This window comes from Alligator sinensis, unplaced genomic scaffold (assembly GCF_000455745.1).
Source record: "Alligator sinensis unplaced genomic scaffold, ASM45574v1 scaffold442_1, whole genome shotgun sequence".
Classification (NCBI taxonomy): Eukaryota; Metazoa; Chordata; order Crocodylia; family Alligatoridae; genus Alligator; species Alligator sinensis.
In genome coordinates, this window is record NW_005841829.1 from 5315157 (window position 1) to 5337120 (window position 21964).

Genomic DNA, 21964 nt, shown 5'->3' on the forward strand with positions numbered 1-21964 from the left:
GCTTTGCAACCTCAGATTCTCAGGCTGGCTGCTGTTGCATATATCTGGTTACATCTGACCCCAAGGAGCCATCTCAGCAGTTAGAGATACACAGAACAACACAGAAATTTTATATAAGCCTATATCTCTCAAGGGTTTCCCCAGGCTGAGAGAGTCCTTTGCTTGCCAAGTAAATTATTTTTAAAGTTGCTTTCAATCTTATTTATTTATTTATGTGCTTTCCTTCCCAATAAAGGCAGCTTACTGAAAAGAGTAAAATAACAAAAAACAAGGGAACAAGAAAACAAAAGAAGAGAAACAAAACTTATAAAAGCCATTGGAGTATTAAAATAGCCTATAGATAGGGATCTACTGAATCTGTGGTTTTGTGGATTTCACGGAAACTGCAAAATCTGGGATTGTTCACAAAATCAACACAAACAACAAAAAACTTAATTAAAGTAAAATGCTGGCTCCCCAGCAGGAGCCAACAGTCCTCACTGCTAGGAGGGAAAGATGCCGACTGGTGGAGTGGCACGAAGGGCAACAGACAAGATGGCAGCTGCCCCCTCATCCCTCCTCCCCCCTGGGGCCTCTCCGCCAATCAGCGCCAAGGGATGGGGCTGCATGAAGGGCATGCAGCCATCAAGATGACAGCTGCCCCCTTGTCCCTCCTTCCCTTCAGGCCTCTCTGATAATCAGTGCTGAGGGGTGGGATCACCATAAGATACCTGCAAAATCAGCTCTGCGTGCTGCACGTGGTCTGCGAAAAACCCGTTGGGCACATTGCACACAAGCATGCGACGCAGCGCCAGGCACTTTTAAAAGAGCCTGGTGCTGCGTTGTGTGCATTTGTATTAATGACGAAATGCACATCAGCGCTGAGCAAATGGTGGTGGGGAGTTTCAAAGCTGAGGGGTGACTGCCAAGAATGACCTCCCATGTGTCCTCACCAAACAAACTTGGTGCATTAATGGTACTTGCAGGAGGCTGCTCTTGGGTGACGTTGGGGATCACAGTGGGGCATAAGGGAAAACACAGTCCCTTAGGTATGTAGGGGCAGGCATTTAGGGCTTTATAGGTGAAAAATCAGCAAATTTATCATGCCAGAAAACTACTGAGAAGCTGTGCACACTCTGGAGCACTGGAATTATATGCTTCTGGTGACCACTGCTTCTATACTACTCAGAACGCACAGCATAATTCAAATTGACTAGGCCTGGGATTTTGACCCTAATCCAACAGGAAATTTGTTATGAATTTCATAACAAAGAGAGCCAACTCAAGCCCTTGATCATTGCCAGTAACTGAGCATGACCTCTGTTGGCTAGGACATCTAGTCTGATGATTCCAGTCTGATACTTGGTGGTCGACTGCATCCGGACTTCTCCTAAAGTATCCCAGTAAAATTGGGCCAGGGACTCACAAAAAACAAACTAAAAAGACATGAGGTAATGGCAGAAAGAAAAAGAGAAAGTATGACAATTGTCCCTTAATACCTAAGCACAATGGGGAACATGCAGAAATCACCTGCCTGCCATGCCCCAATACTGGACAACACACTGGATAATAATTAACAGTAGAATTCTTTGCTCACAATCACTGCCACCATAATCTGAACACCTCCATTTATGAGCTTTTTACTGATATGTTTCTGATACTCTAATTAACTGGCAGCCAGGGAAAGCAGCTTCATGAATACATTCATTCTTAAAAGCAAAGCCAGCTCCTAGCTCTTCTGCAATGCCAGAGGTTTTTCTGGCAAGAGAACCAGTATGGGGCTACTGGTCAATGATAGGGAATGGTTCCAGCCAGTGGAGCACTGCTCTTTCTAATTTTAAGTGTCCCAGTATTCATGCTGGCTAGGAAGGAACTGGCTAAAGCTACATTCAGAGAATGTTTCAGCAGCCACTCACTCCCCCTTTTCTTGCCTTGTGTTACTCTCTGGCCCACAGTTTGAGGAACTATATTTAATGTAGAACTTTTGCTTCCACAAGAAACTTGCATTATCAGAAATTATTGATATGGAATGTCATACTGGGTATCTTACCATTGCATTGATCATTCTTGATTTGTAAAGTAATGCTTTTATACTAAAATATTTGTTTCCATCTAAAATCTCTTATCTTAAAAATAAATGATAATTCACAGCTGGGTTATATTAAAATATTTTCTACTATTCTATAAAAGCCTTCCTGATAATGAAGCCAGCTCAACATAAAATAATCTGTCATCAGTTAAGAGAAAAATAAATGAGGAGTTAAAGTATCTCACAATTAAACTATTTGGTAATGCACTTACCTATATCTTTTGCTCGAACTGCAACTGGTCTCCTAAGTTCTGTGACAAATTTCTTTGCATCTAGCCGTATTTCAATAATGTTGTTCAACAATGCAAACAAAGGGGCCAGTGGGAAGGATGCAACAAACAAGGTTACAAATCCAAACTGGATAACTGAAAAGAGAGACAATGTCATTGGTGGTGACTTGTATTTATGAACTGTGCTTTGGTGTGTTACAGTATAATAGGGCCATTCCCCAAAGAGTTCCATGTTCCCAAACAACAAGGAGGTTGAGCTGTTCCTCACAGATCACAAATACATTTCTATATGGGAGTTGATTAATTGATAATTCACCTGTGAATAAAAATGAATTATTCCCTGCTCTGACAATTTCTGCTTCCTGGGCTGGGCAAGGTAGTCAGAAAGTTGCTTGAAAGCCTGAGGATTCTTCTGACATGGTGTGATTCTCTGGTGATGAAGAATGGGCAGAGCCAGCTCCAAGCCTGCTCCCCTGTGAATAGGAGGCATGGCAGAACCAGAAATCAGTCATGTTGAGATCCAGCTTGGGGTGCACAATACTTCATTTGATCCATGACATGTGGAGTGGTCCAAAGAACAAAGGACTGCAAAGGACCCCTTGGATTCAGAGTCCAGACCCCTGCAATCTCCTGCAACCAGGTCATACTTTCTATTACATAGACTGATCGAGTTCTATCTTGAAACTGTTTAAGTTTTTTGCTCTTCCATCTTCTCTTGGAAAACTGTTCCAGAACTTTAATCTCCTCAGTTGGTTTGATGAAATAGCTCTTCTTTCTCCTCAGTATTTACCCACCTGAGGCATTTATAGAAACCAGCCATGTCTCATCTCAGCCTTCATTCTACTACCCTAAAGAAGATGAGTCCTTTTAGTCTCCTTCATAAAAAAGACTCTCCATTCCCACAATTATCTTCATAGCCTTTTTTTTGCACGTATTCCACTTTGCATTCTTCTTTCAAAATAGTACATAATATTTCAGATGGTTTTGCCAGTGCCCTTGAATAAGAACATCAGTGCTTTTCTATCACTGCTTGAAATACTTTGCTTGATATACTCTAAGATCACATATTGAGATAGATACCAGGGCCATCAGCTGTTACCACAAACATATGGTATAGGACAGAGGTGTCATACATATGTTCTGTGGGCTGGATCCAACCTACAGAGCCATTCCATCTAGTTTACCAGACTACCAGTGGGCTACCTGAAGTTGAGAGTGTGACTAGGCCGGGGAGTGGCATGTAGCAGTATTCAAGGGTCCCAGGCTGTTGGGCATGGCTGCTGGCAGTAAGGGGACAAGTGAGCACTGGCTGACAAAGCCCTGTTTGCCGTGAGGCCATTTGGCTCACTCCTCTGCCCTTCCCAACACTGCCCGACCCCCAGACTCCTGCCATCATCATTGCTTTATCCCCCAGGTCTCCAACGCTGCTGCTGCTATTGCAGTCACTGGCCTCGCAAATTTGAGCCCAGGAAGAACCCTGCAGTCTGAATCTGGCCCAGGGTTCATGGTTTGGGATGAGTTTGACACTCCTGGTATAAGAAATACAATCCAGCTCTCTTCTGCTGTAGCTGATTTGGAGAAGTTTCTTAGCTTCTCAGGCTGATTGCTGAGAGGCAGTTCTGTGCATATGTACAGGTACTATGTTATATGTGGAAAATCATTTTAGCTCCTTATAATAGCCAACAATGCCTCAATCAAATCTACTGCTCTGGAGGACATTTTTATGAAATGGGTTAACATGACTCATGTCCCTATCAAAGAACATGGTTCACCATCCTTTTTAATTATACCCACTGCAGTTTAGATTTAATTACTTTACACCTCACTCACTCATTTCCATGTATTCTGGAGTAAGTCCAGCAAAAGGCTCCAAGTTGTGGTCCACTTCATAGCGCTGTTTTTTTTTCATGTGCTCCTCATGATCTAAAGAACTCTGACGTTTTGATTTCACATATCTTATAAATTTCTTCATTTTTCTGAGGGAAACAAAATGATCACTTGAGTGGGTTTTTTTTGTTGTTTTCCATTTAAGAGGCCTATAATTTGGATGGCTCAGGAGTTACAGCTAACTTTATGCTAATGGACACAAAAAAACTTTACATCATTAGTTTTCATAGCTTTGTAAAAAAAGTGTTTAAAAGCTAATTGTAAATACAAACTTCAAGCTAATAGCAAACACAGAAACAATGGGGATCAGCTATAGCTAAATCCACGTACTCAGCGATAAATAGTAGAAAACGAACAGATCCTTTAATACTTTTCAGAGAACTGTGGGTGTTTAAAAAAAAAAAAAAAAAAAAAGGATTGGTTGTTATGAGGACTCTGAAAGTGCTATAGAGGATAAAAGATACAGTGTATTTACAAAAGAACAGGAATGGTCTTGCTATAAAATTTTCTTGCATGCAAGCTACAAACTGAAATAAACCAGATATTTGCATCAAGAAGACTTGATATATCTTTTACATATGGTTCAAAATAAATGTAAAACCACTGTCTTACTTACGGGATGCCAATCTCAAACAGATTGTTCTGAATGAGCTGTTTGCCCAACATAATAATGCTTAGCTGAATACATAACTCCATTAAGCAACCGCCAGGGGCACACTAAAACAGAGAAAGGAAAATGAGTCAGCCCTTTTGCTAAACCCCCTGCTTGAGAATTTGCTGGTCATTTTTGATTAGCTGTCAGCATGCAAAATGCAATTACCTCTTCCATTCGAAAAGAATGAAAAATGTAGACATAGTCTCCAGGACGTCCAACAAATCTAGGACAGTTTGGAAACACTAGTAAGAATTTATTTATTTACCCCCTTGATACACTTGGCATGCAGTCTTTTACATGAAATTGCTAAACTTTTGAACAAGAATTACAAATATATGGAATTGTTAATAATCTATCATGACACACAAAAATGCATAGAAGAAAATTTTACTTAGTTATGTTTGGAGAAACTTTCTTTTCATTTTAAATTTAAATGCTGACTTTGTTGAGGCGGTAAAGATTTTTTACTGAGTCTTCTTTATACATCCTAAATATTGCACATACATACCAAACTGCTGTTAAGGCACGTCTTCCAAAGTAGAAACAAACCTTAGCTAACCTGAGGCCAACTGTCATGTACAAGAGGGAGGAAGAAGTCAATTAGATGGAACAAGGTTAGAAGTAAGGCATAGATAAATTCTATGGTTCATAAACTAGCTTTGGATGTCTGTAGAACTCCACTGGTAGCTGTGGACTCAGAAACAACCATAATCTGGACTGCTGCAAATAAGCTCAAATAAACTGTTGAGATTTTTAAATAACTTTCTAAATAACTCACCGGCCCTTGAAGAAAGCGACATAGAAAATGGGAGTGTAAGCATTGACAAATTTCAGAAGGAAGGCTTTGAAGATCAGTCGCTCTTCAAAATTTTTGTCAGTTTTTGGGACCTCTGGAGCAAATAAGACACATGTAAAATGGTAAGTTACCTTCCACGTCATGAAGTATTCTAAAGTATTCATAAAGTGCTAATTATTTTTGAACTTTTAGAAAATGTGTTGTCATGCAATCCACTATCCTTTAAGGAAATATGTTGACACAAAGGCTCATAAACCTGGTTCAGCTGAAGCCAATGAAAAAAAAGCCACAGAGATCTTATTTCTGATCTCATTAATATTTACAAGATTTCTTTTTAATGTAAAAGAGTACAATACAGGCAGCCCTCGATTTACAGTGTTTTGAGTTACAATGTTTCACACTTACAACTTTTATAAATTGACACCCTGTTTCAACTTTCTGACATCAGTTTCAACTCTACAACGCTTGATCTGATGCCAAGCCATGCCGGCGAACAAGTTTGCTGCGTCACTCATCTCCCTGGAGAACATCTGTCCAAACTTCCTTGGACACTTTCTTTAAGAAAGCAGACAAGACTCCAGAAAAACCTGCAGCCAAGACTCCAGAGAAGACTCCAGTCAAGAACCCTTCAAAAAGTCCATCAAAGTCTCCTCAAAGAAGTCCTTTCAAATCAATATGATTGCTATTTACAATATAAATACATTAATGTAGCTATATTACTCATCTATAATTGATTGAGTACAAAATTCTGGGTTATTTTTGGTGAAAATAGGATATCGGGCCTTGGTTCAGGAACCAATCCCCCATTTATAACATTGTTTCCTATGGGAAAATTGGTTCTGAGTCATGTTTTGACTTAAGACGTGGTTTTCAGGAACCAATTGTTGTAAGTCTGAGGAGTGCCTGTAGTTGAGGACTGCCTTTAAATGATGTCAATGGGAATAGCTTCCATGTTTTTGAGGCCAGAACTACACACACATTCAAGAAAATCAGTGAAAGGAATTCATTAAGGAAATTTGAAAAGGATAAAAATGATTTGAGGACTCTACTTTAAAATTGTATCGAGTCAAAAGGCCCAGTTTGATAATTCTGTGCCTGGGATTTTCAGGAACCTTGTTTGCAATGACAATATCCAAAACATTTCTGTCCATAAAATTAGTCTGGACCTGGTACAAGATTGCATCTGACAAGATTTCTTGTCTTCCGAACCTGATCTTCCCTGAAAATACCATACAATTTTTTTTCTACGGTGTTCTGATCCTTCATACCTGTGGTGGTGGCGGCTATTTTTGCACTTCCTTACTCCCAAAGGTGGTTGTGGGGACTGCTGCCCCAGTCTCTCCCCACTCAGTTATGCTACTGCCCAAATAATTGAAAAGTGGAGATTATTTTATCCTGAACTGCTTTGTCATCTGTGATTAAAGAAAAACTATTTTGCATGTTCTCCTTTTACTCACCTGTCTGAAGTTAGACAACAATTCCAGGTAAATAGGTAGTTTTTATACCTATATAAAAAACTGCTCTAACAAAAATGACTTAAAGATTTCTACTTACCAATCTGAGTTAGCCATCTTGCTATGCAGCCATATACTTCGTCCAGGATGATGATCACCACCAAATTAATAATTACTGCAGTTGCAGTCACAGTTACTCTAACGTTAGACCGGCCAGAAGGAGTTGAGCTAATGGCTAAGGCTGCTGCAGTGGAGATTCTATATATAATGACTCCAAATACGATAGCAAATGTCAGTCCAATCTGAAATTAAGTGATAGTATTACCATTTATAAAATATCCAACTCTAATTCATTTATATGAAGTGTCCCTCATGGGCTCTCTGGGCCAGATCCCAGGGCACTGTAGTCAATATAAATGGAACAAAACCTTACTTCTCACTAGTTTAATCATAAAAGCTAATGCTACAAAACAGGAATGCTCAGGTCATCTAGTCCCATCAGCTGAATGAGTGATATGGCACTAGTCTGCAGGCTGGATCCAGAGCACAGGGCTTGTCTGTGGGTTGGATCTGGAGCATGGAGCTGTATTATTTGGCCTGCTAAGTTGGAGTTTGGCAGCAACAATTTACTGTGGCTCCTAGAACCATGACAGCTGCCACTCTTCCCATCACCACATTTCCAGCTTTATCAGCAGCCCTGCATGCCAGATAGAATTGTAGAACCATTGGACCAGAAGAGACCTGTAGGATCATCAAGTCCGATCCCCTGTTGTGGGCAGGAAGTTATTGGACTTGGACAAGTTCGACAAGGTGCCTATGCAGCCTCATCTTGAATACCTCCCAGGAGGGTGACTGGGCCACCTCAGCTGGGAGTGTGTTCTAGGTCCTGATGAGAAACTACAGAGAAAGTTTTTTTGTTATGTCTAGCCTGAATTTACCCTCTGTTAGTTTATGCCCATTAGTTCTCATCCTCCCATGGGGTACCTCCCTGAAGATTTGCTACCCTGGTTCTCTCTGGTTCTTGGTGCTCACCCCTGATGTACTCACCCCTGATGTACTTCATAGTTTCATAGTTTCATAGTTTCTAGGGTCGGAAGGGACCTGGGCAGATCATCTAGTCCGACCCCCTGCCATGGCAGGAAAGAGTACTGGGGGTCAAACGACCCCAGCAAGATGGTCATCTAACCTCCTCTTAAAAACCCCCAGGGTGGGAGCCTGCACCACCTCACTTGGAAGCTGGTTCCAGACCCTAGCCGCCCTGACCGTGAAGTAGCGCCTCCTGATGTCCAACTTAAACCTTCCCTCCGCCAGCTTGTGACCGTTATTCCTGGTCACTCCTGGCGGCACTTGGGGGAACAGGGACTCCCCCAGTGCCTGTTGATCCCCCCTGACTAGTTTATAGCAGGCCACAAGATCCCCCCTCAGCCTTCTCTTCTGGAGGCTGAACAGGTTCAGGTCCCGTAACCTTTCCTCATAGGACCTTCCCTGCTGTCCCTTGATCATGCGAGTGGCCCTCCTCTGGACCCTCTCGATGCTGTCCACATCCCTCTTAAAGTGCGGCTCCCAGAACTGGACGCAGTACTCCAGCTGCGGCCTGACCAGTGCCGCATAGAGGGGGAGGATCACCTCCTTGGTCCTGCTTGTCGTGCATCTGTGGCTGCACGACAAGGTACAGTTGGCCTTCCTAGCCGCCTCCCCACACTGCCAAGCCATGTTCATCTTGGAGTCAATAATGACTCCAAGATCCTTTTCCACCTCCGTGCTGACAAGAGGGGAGTTCCCCAGCCTGTAGGTATGGTGCCAGTTGTTCCTCCCCAGGTGCATCACCTTGCACTTGTCTGTGTTGCAGGCAGCTATCAAGTTGCCTCTCAGCCTTCTCTTACTCAGGCTGAACAGGCCCAGTTCCTTGAGTCTTGCCTCATAGGGCTTACTCTCCATGCCCTTGACCATACATGTGGTCGTTCTTTGTACCCTCTCGAGATTTGTACCCTCTTGAGATAATGCAGCTCTGCACTCTAGATCTGACTGCAGGGTTCCCCACTGGGCAGCAGGACAAGCAAGGGCAGTGTTAATTGCTATGGCTTCAGGAGCTGCAGCAATTACTGTATGTACCTGAATACAAGATGACGTTTTTCCCCCCAGCCACCATGGCCAAAAATAGCCTATGTTCAGTAACAAAAAACAACCATGAAATTGATTAAATGAAGCCAACACCAAACATGATTATAAAATACCTGGCCCATATTGGGCAAACATGCTGATGGGAACTTCCCTTTTTTTTGGTCCTTAAAAGAAACCCCCAAAACAGGTGAGTGTTCCCCCCCACAGGAAACTGGCACCAGTCCTGGAGGCACTGCAGTATGAGGTCAGCACCAGAAGGGCCAGAGCCAGCCATGACACCCTCCCTTTGGTGCTAAAAATGTTAAATTTGATCATAGCCAAAAAAAACCAAGATGCTGATGGGAACCTAATATAAGAATAGATTAGTGCAGCCCATTGGAAGAAGACACATGGTAGTGCCCACTGCACTCAGCCCCCCTCACCACCAACTCTTTTTCAAGTCATGGTGAGCCACTATATGGCATTTTTACTTCCTCTTCACTCCACATCTGAGCTGTGTCTTTATTTCCTGTTTTCAAAGATTCCTATTTCTTCACCAGCCTTAAATGTCTAGCAAACATCATCAAATAAGGTCTCAACATATGATTAGTGTGGTCTCACCCTCTATGAGGTGGAGCCAGACCAGGCTGCCTTGCGCCTTATCTGCATATAGACTTTAGGAGGATCCCAGGATTTGTGACAAGAACACACAGTTCCAGTCATGAGTGCGGGCACTGATTCACACATGGGTCCTTTTGTGGGTACACATACTGAGCAATGCTGAGCTGTGGGGTTACCATGGCTAAAACACTGTTGACTGTTGGGGTCCAGCCCAATGAGCTATAGGGTAAATCATGAGCCTTCTGACTTTGGACTAATATGATGCACAGTTTGTACTATATATAATAAGTAGGTATAAAAGTACTGCTTAAAAGTGTGTTTATGGGGTGCATTTACATGTGCAATTAATGCACACAAATAAACTCTGGAACTTATTGCTCCCAGGTGAACCTTTGAACATGTGACCAAGAGCAAAAAACTCCAGAGCAATTAGCAGGGGACCCAGGGGGTAGGGAATCAGCCTGCCAGCCCAGGGCTGTTCTGACCAGGCTCCATGTGCTGTGGATAGGCTGGCTGGGGCACAAATGTGCTTCAGCATGGGGAAAAGCCCCTAGCCAGCTATTCCACAGCACGTCAGCCTACAGTTGTTCTGATGGGGCTCCACAAGCTTTGGAGTGGCTGGCTGTGGCATAAGGGTGCTTCAGTGTGGGGCTGCCTACTGGCTAGCCCAGCACTGAAGCAGCCTCATGCCCCAGCCAGCCCCATCATTGTCTACATATATAAATGCATTAATTTACTGAGCCGTCAGAAACTACTTGTGTCTGACAGGACTATCCGACAACACACTAAGTTAGTTTAAACTGGCCTAATTGCTGTGCACTTGTAGATGTGACGCTTTACTGAGCAGTAAATTAGTCTACTGAGCAGTAAGCCACATATGTAGATGTGCCTATGGAATACCTGTACTAACACTTGTAGTAGTTTCAGAAAATGTAAAATGCATCAATTCTGAATGAATTAAGTCTATGGGTACCCATACGTTTATTTCAAGGTCAGTATTTTCAAATTTGCCCCTCACTTCTATGTGCTCAGGGAGAGCAGGGTCTGACAGTAAGGAAGAGGGGAGTACCTGCATGTGGAATTTGTTTTCTCTACTGCAGCAGTGGGAGGGGGATTTATTTTCTCTATTGTAGCAGTGGGAGGGGGACAAACTCAAGGTAAACTTCTAATAATTAGATTCTATACCTGGACATTTTATTTTTTTTAAAGATAATTTTTCCATATATAGAATCTAATTATTGCGAAGGGGGAGGGTCATCTTATAGTCAGGGTCATCTCATATTCAAGAAATATGGTAAAGCTACTGCCATTCAGATCTGGCTGGCGTGTCATTACTTGGTTACCCCTATTATAGAACTAAAATCTGTATGAAAAGAAATCTAGATGAAAATGCCTTATCTTTTAAACATAAACCATTAAGGAATATGTGGTAACTGCCTAACTATAAAGAAAAAGGTAGGAATGAAACTGTCTTATAGAAATGGAGAGGAATGCTACAGGGATTAACCTGGCCTTTCTCTGTGACTTCCTAATATCTTTCTCAGACATTCAGCCTTGTGAAAATGTAAAGGATAAACTAAATCTAGGGCTCCTGCAGTTAAACTACATATTAGTTGGAATTTCTAAAGAGTACCAATTGCAATACAAAAACATATCTAACTTCCTAAAGACCTGGGAAAAATACTTTTATGCTGTTTAAATGGATGAATATATTAAGAACTGGAAGAATATTTTAAGATCAAAAGAGGCTTAAGAAATTCTTCAGGTTTATGACTTAGGAAAGGTATAGGATCATGATATTTCTAGTGTTTGATCCTACACAGCACATTTCCTTCATCTAAAAACATAAATTCTCTTTTTAAAGATGTCTAGTTAGATTGGCCTGTTCTACCTTCGGGATGAAATGCAATATGGGCCTAACATTTTTTATTCACTTCTATGTCTTTGGAACAAGTTTTGAAGGAACAATAATTATTAGAGCCTAGCATGCAATTGACTTAAGGACTAGAGAGAGCATCAATCACCATTTTTTTCCTTTCATAAATGTGGGCACTATATTTGCAGCCATATGGTACTACCCTCATTTGAAAGATTCTTTAACAATACTTACTACTAGACTTAGGATTATGTATCAGTTTTTTCTGTGTTCTGGGATAATGATTATCTGGTTCCCCAGATTTGAGCAATTTAAGCACATTTGAGTTCTGCTTTCATCTAGAATATGGTAATTTCCAATTCCATACTTCATTATCATTAACCACCCTGCATTTGCCCCTCTGGTTTTACAACATGCTTATTGAAAAATAAAGCCAAAGTATTCATTCAAATATTACAATGTAACTGAAAACTTAAAGTGAATAAACAGTTTTCCTTTTCTAGAAAAAAAGAAGTCTGTTGTAAAATATATCTTTTAAAGTGACTGTAATTATTTCACTGGTGTTTGTTTTAATTCTGCTTCAGATGACTCAATAATGTGAATCTTAAGTATCTACCATATAATACTTACCATGAAGATAATGCCAACGAAGTTGGTAAAATATGCTGGAAAACGATCTTTCCATGTCAGTTTCTCTTTATCAGTCTAAAATATGAAAAAACCCTGTAGTTTATTAAAGATACAGAGCATCTAAAAAAACTCTCTCCTGCTGGGCTTTTAACAAAAAACATCAATGCACAAGAAACAAATCATACAGACACAACAAGTTAAAAGGTGCAAAGAAACAGTGTTTAAAGTTACAGCAGGGGGGTCTGCAACATTTTTGGGCAGAGTGCCAAAAACAACTGCAACCTTGACTCATAAGATGTTTGCGTACCAGGAACGGACAAAGGGGGAGCCACAAGGGGCCTGATCCTTGGTGTGGCAGTGCAGCCCTAGCCCCCTTCCCCGCCATCCACTCTAAGTGCGTGTCAGGCAAAATGCCCTTGAGTGCCATGCTCTGACACTTGTACCAGGGGCTGCCTACCCGTGAGTTAGTTTTATACATGTAAACTATTTACATTACATTTAGCTTTACACTAGTGCTTGCATTATGGGTATTATAAAGATAAATAATTTTTATTAAAGACTTATTTTAAAGAAACACATGGATAAACTTTTCACATTATTTTTCTAGTGTAAGAAATATTTTATTATCCTCTCTCAGAAAAGATTAAAAAACTTTGTATGCTGATATATTTGCAAGAAGGCAGGCACCATTAGAATTGTTTCTGCAAGCCTTACTTCACAAGTAATACTTATTCATATAAGTAGTCTCACTAAAACGTGGATTACTTACATGAGCAAGCAGCTTCAGGATCATTTTATATACATGAATATTCCTATTGGCATCAATAGGACTATTCAAGAGTTCAGTTACTTATATCCTTAACTCTTGCCAGGATAACACTCTATTATCTGAACAACTATCTACTGATTTCTTTCAAACAATTTGGGAATAAAAATCTCATTTAGAATGTCACAAATGAAGTCAGATTACAGATGGAGGATAGAACTGTCAAGGTTAAATAGAGAAGATGATGCCACACTGAATAAGAAATTGAAATTTGGTACAAAACGACACATTTCATGCATGATGTCTGACAGAACAGCAGGCTACTTGGTCAGGCACATGGCACATGCTCCATTACAACAATGCAACATCCATCCAACATGGTAATGCAAAGATTAGCCATGCAGTGCCATTCCCACTACTTACAAACCTACTGACATTTGGGAGGTTATGGGGAAGGTTAGATCAAGTAAAAAATGGCTACCTGATCCAAGGTAAATTGGGAAGAAGGGCCTAGTGGGGTGGGGTGGGGTGGGGTGGGGTGGGCAGGCTGGAGCAGAGTCCATGCTGGGTACTGGGAGTTAAGCAGGGTCTGTGGAGGGTCCTGGGAGAATCAGGGGGATTTTGGGGGGCCAGAAGTGTCTGTGGAGGGGCTTTGGGGGATCAGAGGGGAAGCAGGGTCTGTAGGAGGATTGCGGGCAAGCAGAGTCCAGGGGTATGTGCGAGGGTTTGGCAGGACTAGATGGGCTAGTGGGGTCTGTGGAGCGGGGTTTGAGGGACTCTCTCCCCTACCCTGGAACCAGAGGTTATATTTAGCCCCCCTGATCTTCTACCTCCAGATGAACAACCCACCCCTCCCCCATCCCAACTTACTTTCCTGGCTCCTGGCTCTAGTGAACACTGGTTAAACCAGTACTGGAAATGCCTTGTGGGATGAGGGGTTTGGTGGGCACAGGGAGGCTGGGTGGTCTGCAGCAAGGAGGGGTTGTCCATCTGGGGGTGGAGCAAGGGGATGAGGTGGGTATGAAAAGTGCAGCCCCAGAGCTGCAGCCAGCAGCTGGGCTTTCCCATCTCCGGGGCTGTGTTGCGAACTGTGCAGAAGTTCAGTTACATTGGTCTCACCAGACCCAATCTAAATTAGATTACCTCAGAGGTAGACTTAACTTAGATTAGGTTGGCCATTGTTAGATCAGTCTGTCTTCCTGAACTTCTATATAGTATGCACTTAGAGCATCTTAACTAGCAATCTAAGTATAAGGGTCTGCACCATGGTGAACTAAGTTAGATTGGGTCGCCATTTTTAACATGATCTAACCTCCCCCAAGCCTCCCCAGATGCCTGTATATACCCACAAATACAGTCTCTATCAGAGTCTTGAACAAGAACAAAAAGAACAGCAGAACGTGAATATTAAACAAAGGTTCAACAGCCAAAGTTTATTTTAAAAAACAATTAATTTGTGTCTTCCATAATTACTCAAAATTTGAGGGTTTTTTCCATAAATTTGAATGAAATGTACCAATTTCACCCCAGCCATGACTGTCTTAACTCTTTGTCTCCATTTGTTTGTTGTCTCTTCTGGCAAATGTCGACGCTTCTGATGGCAATCAAAGGAAACAAAAGAAGGACCGTGCAATACATTACAAAGCACTGATTAACAACATTAAATTAATCCGCAGACTCTCTTACCCACTGCAAGTTAGCAATAAGCGCTCCATTAGTTTGTTCAATGCTTTGTGTTCCAGCTTCAGATTAATTAAGGAACCCCCCCCCAAAAAAAACCAAAACAAAACAAAACAACTCCCCAGAATTAGAAGAAATTTCACTTTTAAAGGCGATCTGTAAAGGACATCTAAAAAATAGTTATGTGCCCTCCTTATCTCTTTATGATGTATAAAGAAAGCCTGAAAAGCTTTTCTTTTAAAAGCTTATTTTATTTTTGCCTTAGTTTTTTGTCTTAGTTTCTGTTCTCATAGTTTTACATAGTTTTCCTGAAGGACCTCTAAGCTGTGAGGAATGTTACTGTGAGCCAAACTTTAGGTTCAAGTTTTCAAGTGTCCTACTTAATTCTTTGTAAGAGTAATATGTCCAACTCCCAGTATTGAAAAGTTGAGCCTTATTTGAAGGACTTTTTTCTCCCATACCATTTTTGTTTAAGATCAAAATGGTATTGTCCAAAGCATGCTCAAACTAAAGTTTTAAACAGCATCACTAAATGATTCTTTTGCTCTTGACTGCTTAGCTTTCACTTTTCTGGTAACTTAGATGTCTTCACTCACTACTGGTACAAGTCATTTGGTCTAAATGAGACTTGAATTTTTTGAGTAAAAGAGAGTAGAAAGCCCTCTACATTTTTCTTGGGAAAGACAAAAACCTACTTTTCAGGCCTTACTTATTCATCATGAAAAGGGCAGAAGCCCAAATTCTTTTTCTTTTGCAGAGGTAGTTTAAACAATGTTGCAAGTAAGGTATTCCACACTAAAATGTTTTTTATTTGTTTGCTTGTTTAATATTAAAGAGGCTAAGTTTAAACAGTTTATGTTATAGCCTACTTAGAATGCATCAAAACCAGCTGAGTATCAACCTTTAAGAATAGTCAAGGCACACCTAAATATATGTACCTGAGAAAATTAAACAGAAAATGTAATCTAATTTTAAACTATTTTATTAAGGTGCTTGTTACTTGGGTGTCTATATGGCATGCATGGCATATGTTACTAATATATCTTATATTTACATAGTTTCTTTTATTTTGATGGATCCCAACATGTCTTGAACTCTAAACTGATGCTGATTTTCTGTAAAAACGACTCAAAAGAATTGAATCATTCATCCTTAAAATGTAGCTACCTCTGGGGTGACATACAGATTTGTCAAAACAACACAAAATAAGTTAGGATCAGAAGTGAGGGATACCTTATTGCAAGGGGAATATATTGAAAAAGGCAGAAAGTTTTACTGAAGCTGGAATCTGCCAAAGAATTTGGAGTTAGTATTATTAATATTAATTATTATCCTAGTAACAATAAAAGTGCAATGGGATATTTAATAGCCACAAATGTCTTAAGATCTAAGCCTAGAAAGCCAGATTCCAATCCAATGGCTGAATATTTGCCTTTTAGAGGCATTTAATAGTGCATTCCAACTCATCTGTGGTGCCAGGAGAGAAATCTTTACTCCCACTGAAAAAGCAGGGAGGAAACTCCAAGAAGGTCTCTCAAAGAATTTTTCTCTTTTAGATTCCTCTCATGCAGGAAAATCTGCAGGAAGGCATGAATTACTGTTCAGTTTTGCTCAGTCCTTATTCAGCCAGACACTGATTGGAATGTATAAAGCACCTCACAGTTTGGCCCAAATGATTAGCATGTTGTCATGATGATAGCTCAGGGGGAGAGAAAGGATTATTGAGACATTTTAATTACCTATAATACCACAAGACTCAAGATTCCCTTAAGATTTCTTAAAAGTTACCTAACAGCCTAATTCAAATTTGTATTTTAATAGAGTTATTCACCTGTCATTCAACTTTATCTAAATATTGAACACAGTTCTGTACTTGCACAGATCTAACATGCATGAAGTGTACACACTGACATACATAATTCATGGGTTCAGAAGTATTCGGAAACTTAAATGTGAAAGCATTATATTTTTTTCTGTTTTGTTTTATTTTTTTTTGTTTTTTCCAAAATCTTGGTCAGCCCACCACTGGAAATAGATTAGGTTTCAAAGGATTTTACCTGGTTAAATAAATTCATATAGTTACCATACCTCTTTATGTCTGTATTCTTTCCTCAGTGATTTTTCTAATACTTTTGCTTCATATTCTGCTCTTGGATGATCCTGTGAAATAACTCATACTTAATTGCAAGCAATGATATTGATTTCCTACTTCAGATTTGTGTGAAAAATGCTAATCAATGTCCTTCTTACTTCCAGTTGTTATTTTTGGATTCTAATTTACTGGACATATCATTGTCAGATGATTGCCTGTTGTAACTAAAACCTTTAAAGTTTGCATTCTTCTCAATTCTGTGCTATGGAAGGAAGGTTGAGCAGAGCCAAAAAGGTTTACAGAGCTTTTCAAAGATGGCAAATGTAGCCCCATGTAGGTCAAACATAACTCACAGAAGTCTATAGTGAGAGACTACTGTTCACAGTATGTGATGTTTTATCTGGATTGAAAGGATCATCTTATACGGATAAAAAAGAGACTTTACATGCTGTTAACTGTAATAATCTCTGTGAGTCTCACCTAACGGAGGGCAGCTATTATCTGTTATAATTTAGGTTAAACGTGTGTAGCACTTGAGGTCTTAGCGAGTTGACAATGAAAGTCTCAGACAGATTAAGTTTGGACACTCACAAACATGAATGAATTGTGGCAACAGCCATAGGAAAGTATATTTTCAGTGAAAAAGATATTGCATATCAGACTAGCCACATACACTTAAAAGAGGAGATGTAGGAAATAATCAGAAATACAGAGAGACAGCCAAAAGATTCAGAAAGTACACGCAACAACGTACTGGATGGAAAACAGAATGCATTAAAAAAAAAAGTTCCAACTAATGGGAAAAAAGCAAGAAAGAATCATTGTAGTGGTAGTTCTAAAGGAAATCAGATGCTGGAAAAAAAAGAAATAGGTGACACCAAAAGATACCTTTCACCAGTTGATAGGTAATAAAAAAGGTAGAACAATTACAAAAAAAATATTTCCAAACCTTGACTGCCTCCTTCAGGGAACCAGAAAACAAAACAAAACAAAAAACAAAACAAAACAAAAATATGATTACTTAACTGTTGCAAATTATACTGGCTTCATATTTGTTTTCAAGAATCACACAAAAGTAAATAGTAGGTACTGTGGATTCACTAGACATAATCAGGTGAAAGCAGTCTGCTCCTGTGTTCACACTGAAGATGTACTAATAGTACTGAATATCTCCTGTATAAATAAACCTTACTGAGTTTACTAAATAAATGTCCCCCAAAAACACCACCAGCTTAGATATTTCAGTATTTTTGCTTGCCACTTGTGACCCTAATTCAGCAAAATGCTTAGCCACCTGCATATTTTCCATTGGCTTTTCTTAAGTGGATGCTTGAATGCTTTATTGAACTGAGGGCTGTGTTTACTAGAGTTGAGTGCATTGAAGGAAAAGAAAAATACACTGTATTAGCAGCTGCTTTCTCTGGTCACACATTGCTCTTGCTGCAGAGAACTCTGAATGCAGCTATGAATGGAACAGCCATTGGAAAGATACAGTTAATCCTTTTCACTGTCATGTGTGCTAATAAGATACCAAAAATAAAAGAGCAGTTGCCTCATGGTTTCTAGCAAAGATATCCTCATATTCTCATCCAATATGATAGGTGCTGATCCTGCAAATGGTATGGGTACAGACTGCTTGCACCTAATAGGACTGTGGTCTTAGGGTGTGGTTAGACAATACCTTTCCAACACGTTAAATGTTCTTGAGATAGGAGTGTCTGCACATTAAAGAAGGAAAAAGCTAAGTGTTCTGTGAGCACCTCAAAGTTATGCATCTTTGGGCAAGGATTATCTCTAGCTGGTGTTAGGCAGCTCATGTTGCAGTGAAGTCAATGTGCTCCACGGGGCAAATGCCAGCAATTTATGGTCCTCCAGTATCCAAGGATGCACCCCTCCAAACCCCACCAACCCCATGTGGACAATCTATTAACCAGAACACTATTGTCCTGGACTGAGAGCGCCAGGGAGAGCTGAGTAGCTGTTAATGACTAGGGAGACATGGTGTAGATGGTCAGTGGGGGTTGATGAGTGGGGAGCTTGCTGGGGAACTGCAGGAGGAGGGAGGTGGCAGGTGAGCAGGGACCCACTGGAGAGCTGCACAGCTATGGGGCAGACTTGGCAGCTCCTAGCCATACCCCTGCTTACCATGTCTCTCACCACAAATAGAGCTATGCAGATTAGAGAAGGTATTAACCCTTAACGTGTGACTGCTCACAGCACATACTAATTTTAAGACAGCCTAACATTTGTTAGAGTTAGCATGCGTGAACTGTAACATGTAACAACACCCTTAGAAACCAAAGTTTCTATGAAGAATTCAATTAATAAAAGAAAGTGAGTATACAATAATTATATCCAGCCTAACAGGTAATATGACACATGATTTAATAGAAGGTCTATGGAAAACATGTTCACATAATTTAATGAATGCAAGTTTGTTGCATATGTTTCAAGTATATCCAGATTTCATGGGCAGCCATAATTTTAATACAGTGCCCAAAAACACAAAACTAAGAAATACATTTCTGACCAAGGATAAAGGGTCTAGATTTTATGGAAGCTAGTGGGGCTTTTAAAATGTTATGGAATGGCACAAATGAATTGCACAGCTAAGTCCGATCTCAAGCTTGTTGAAGTCAGTGGTAAGAGCATCACTGTCTTCACTAGACTCTCAATCGGGCCCTTAGTGATAATCAGGGATCTGAGTTTTTCGTTTCCTGCAGAAAACTGGCAAAAACAGCAGATATTCCCTTTTAACCGAGAAAAATGTGGATTTTTTGTTTTAACGGAAAAACCTGTAAATTTTCCAGTTTTGCAAAGAGCTCTCTGTAGGCTGGCAGAGTTCCAGCCTGCAAGGGGCTGGGGGGGAGTGGAAGGAGGGCAATCAGGCAGAGGTCGCCATGTGCATGTGTGCGCTCACACATGCACGTCTTCCAGGCAGCCTGGAGAGCAGCTCCCACAGGTAAGTCTGGTGGGGAGGAGTGGGGATTGAGGCCCCCATAGGGAGGGATGGAGGGAGCTGAGCATGGCTAGGGCTGCTGCTGTGCATGGGGCCTGGGGTTGGGATGCGTGGCCACAAGGCCCTGGCAGGGAGACAGAGAGAGCCATGGGGAGCTCATCTGGGGGTGGGCCTGGCTCCCCAGCATTATGAGCACTCCCAGTGGTGCATGGGGGGAGCATGTGCCCCTCAGATGTGTGCGTGGCAAGGGCAGAGAGGGCTGCCTGCTGAGGGCTTGGGCTCTCCACCCTGCTGCCTTCCCCTCCAGGGCCTCTACAGCACAGTGGGTGGGACCCAGTGCAGCAGGGCAGAGCAGGGAGGGGCAGGGGAGCTTCTTGACACTGCAAGTCTCACACCACCATGGTGAGTTGCCCCCTGCCCACCCATGAAATGCTGTTTCATTTTAATCACGGATTTTGGGGGTTTTAATCAGAGAATTTGCGTTTTTTATCACAGAATTTGCAATTTTTAAGCAGAGGAAACCAGGATCCCTTGTGATAATGTCAGAATGTTAAAAAAAAGAAGAAGAAGAAGAAGAAGAAGAAAATCAGTTCTAATGGATGAAGTTTCCTCCCCTACCCATTCTCATAGCTGCATATACATATTCATTTGAATATAAATTTAGCAATCTTTTGCTTGAATTTCTCAATCCTTCCACTCTCAAACATGTTTATTATAAAGCCTGCCTAAAAGTTTCTGGCACATGTAGCAAACATTACCCCCACATTTGCATTCCACTATTCCTGTGAAGTGTTCCATACATTTAAGCAATATTTTCCAAAAGATTTGCCAAATTAGGGCTTGATCCTGCATCATTAAAGTTAATGGAAGTTTTGGTGGTTTTTATGATAATATAACTTCATCAGCTTTGGTAGAGTCATTCCTCATTCATAGCAATTTAATGCGAGAAGAACGAGTGTCTTAGCTTTTAGCGCTCTTTTTAGAGCCAGCTACACATATGAGCTATATATTCCATGTCTGCTCAAGTAAGTGTGACTTAGTAACATTGTTTTGTGGCTATACACTTATATTTCTATGGAAACAATATGTCCTAGTAATACACTTGTATAATAAACTCAAAAAATGTTCACAACAAGGATTTTCTTCTTTTGGATCAAAGAAGTACTGCAAAAATCTCTCTCAGTATTCCATCTAGTGGTATCTAGCAGCTTGAAGCAAGGAATCACTTAGATCTAATTATGGAAACTAAACAAAATCATAAAATGACATCAGTTCAAAATGACTTTAAAACTAACCTCCTCCTCTTCAAACCCAGTCAGATCCCATCTATAGTTGAGACGCATCTGTCTTCTCTTCCAGTGTTCCATAAATGTGGCAGCTGGAAATGCAAAGAAAAGAAAGAGGGTTGGGTTTTTTTAAGCATAATTATTTGGACCATTTACAAAGCCTTTAAAATCAAATTGTTCTTAAGGATTGCCTCAATATGTAAACCTCACTGCTTTGGCATGTTAGGCCAAATTTATTATTGTTCACCCTTATGTAAATCCAGAGGCCCTCCACCGAGCAGAGCCAGTCTGATACTTTCAGGCTCTTAACTGTAGTCATTATACAGAGTCTGATCAATAACATTTACCTGGGAAATAGTAAAGGCCTAACTCTCTAAGCTAACTCATTAGCTATAAAAACTATAAAAACCAGAAGAGTCGCATTCTCTCATACACTCACAGATCTTGTGCTTTTACCTGCTAGTGGGTAGACAGATGGTTAATTAAGGATCTTGAGGGAATTTGGTGACCAAACACTAGGGAGGGAGGTAGGTAGACAGACAAATATTACATATTTTGTCAGGAACAATACTTCTAAGCTTCATCTGTATGTGGCTGCCAAGCAATCCGAACGGAACTGTGCTGTGTTCACAGACAAAAGCCGTATTTTAACTCGGGGTGCGCAAAATATGGCCCACGGGCCACATCCAGCCCACCGAGCTCTTTCATCCGGCCCATGGCCCCCACCAATTAATTGTACCCTGCTCAGCCCTCCCACCTATGAGGGTGGGAGTGAGGCACCCACATATACACAAGCCCCCAACATACCCTATTGAGCCTCTTGCGGGTGGAAGGGCCTGACCTGGCCAACAGCCAGCTTTTGGG

General features: G+C 40.9%; 1 protein-coding gene across 5 annotated transcripts in view; it reads right to left on the bottom strand.

Moving 5' to 3' along the window:
* Positions 1-21964, bottom strand: part of ANO1 (anoctamin 1) — a 138674-nt gene that overhangs the window by 8981 nt on the left and 107729 nt on the right. For 2 of the 5 annotated variants that reach the window (XM_014518052.2, XM_025198083.1), the window contains 11 exons: positions 21110-21192; positions 17805-17816; positions 16852-16923; positions 14600-14677; positions 12318-12392; positions 7191-7392; positions 5619-5730; positions 5006-5063; positions 4802-4902; positions 4129-4274; positions 2281-2433 (listed from right to left, as the gene is read on the bottom strand). In XM_014518052.2, coding sequence (XP_014373538.1) covers positions 2281-2433; positions 4129-4274; positions 4802-4902; positions 5006-5063; positions 5619-5730; positions 7191-7392; positions 12318-12392; positions 14600-14677; positions 16852-16923; positions 17805-17816; positions 21110-21192 — 1092 coding nt within the window. The remainder of the gene's footprint in view (positions 1-2280; positions 2434-4128; positions 4275-4801; positions 4903-5005; positions 5064-5618; positions 5731-7190; positions 7393-12317; positions 12393-14599; positions 14678-16851; positions 16924-17804; positions 17817-21109; positions 21193-21964) is intronic. The other 3 variants (XM_025198172.1, XM_025198219.1, XM_025198265.1) reach the window with 3 other exon arrangements.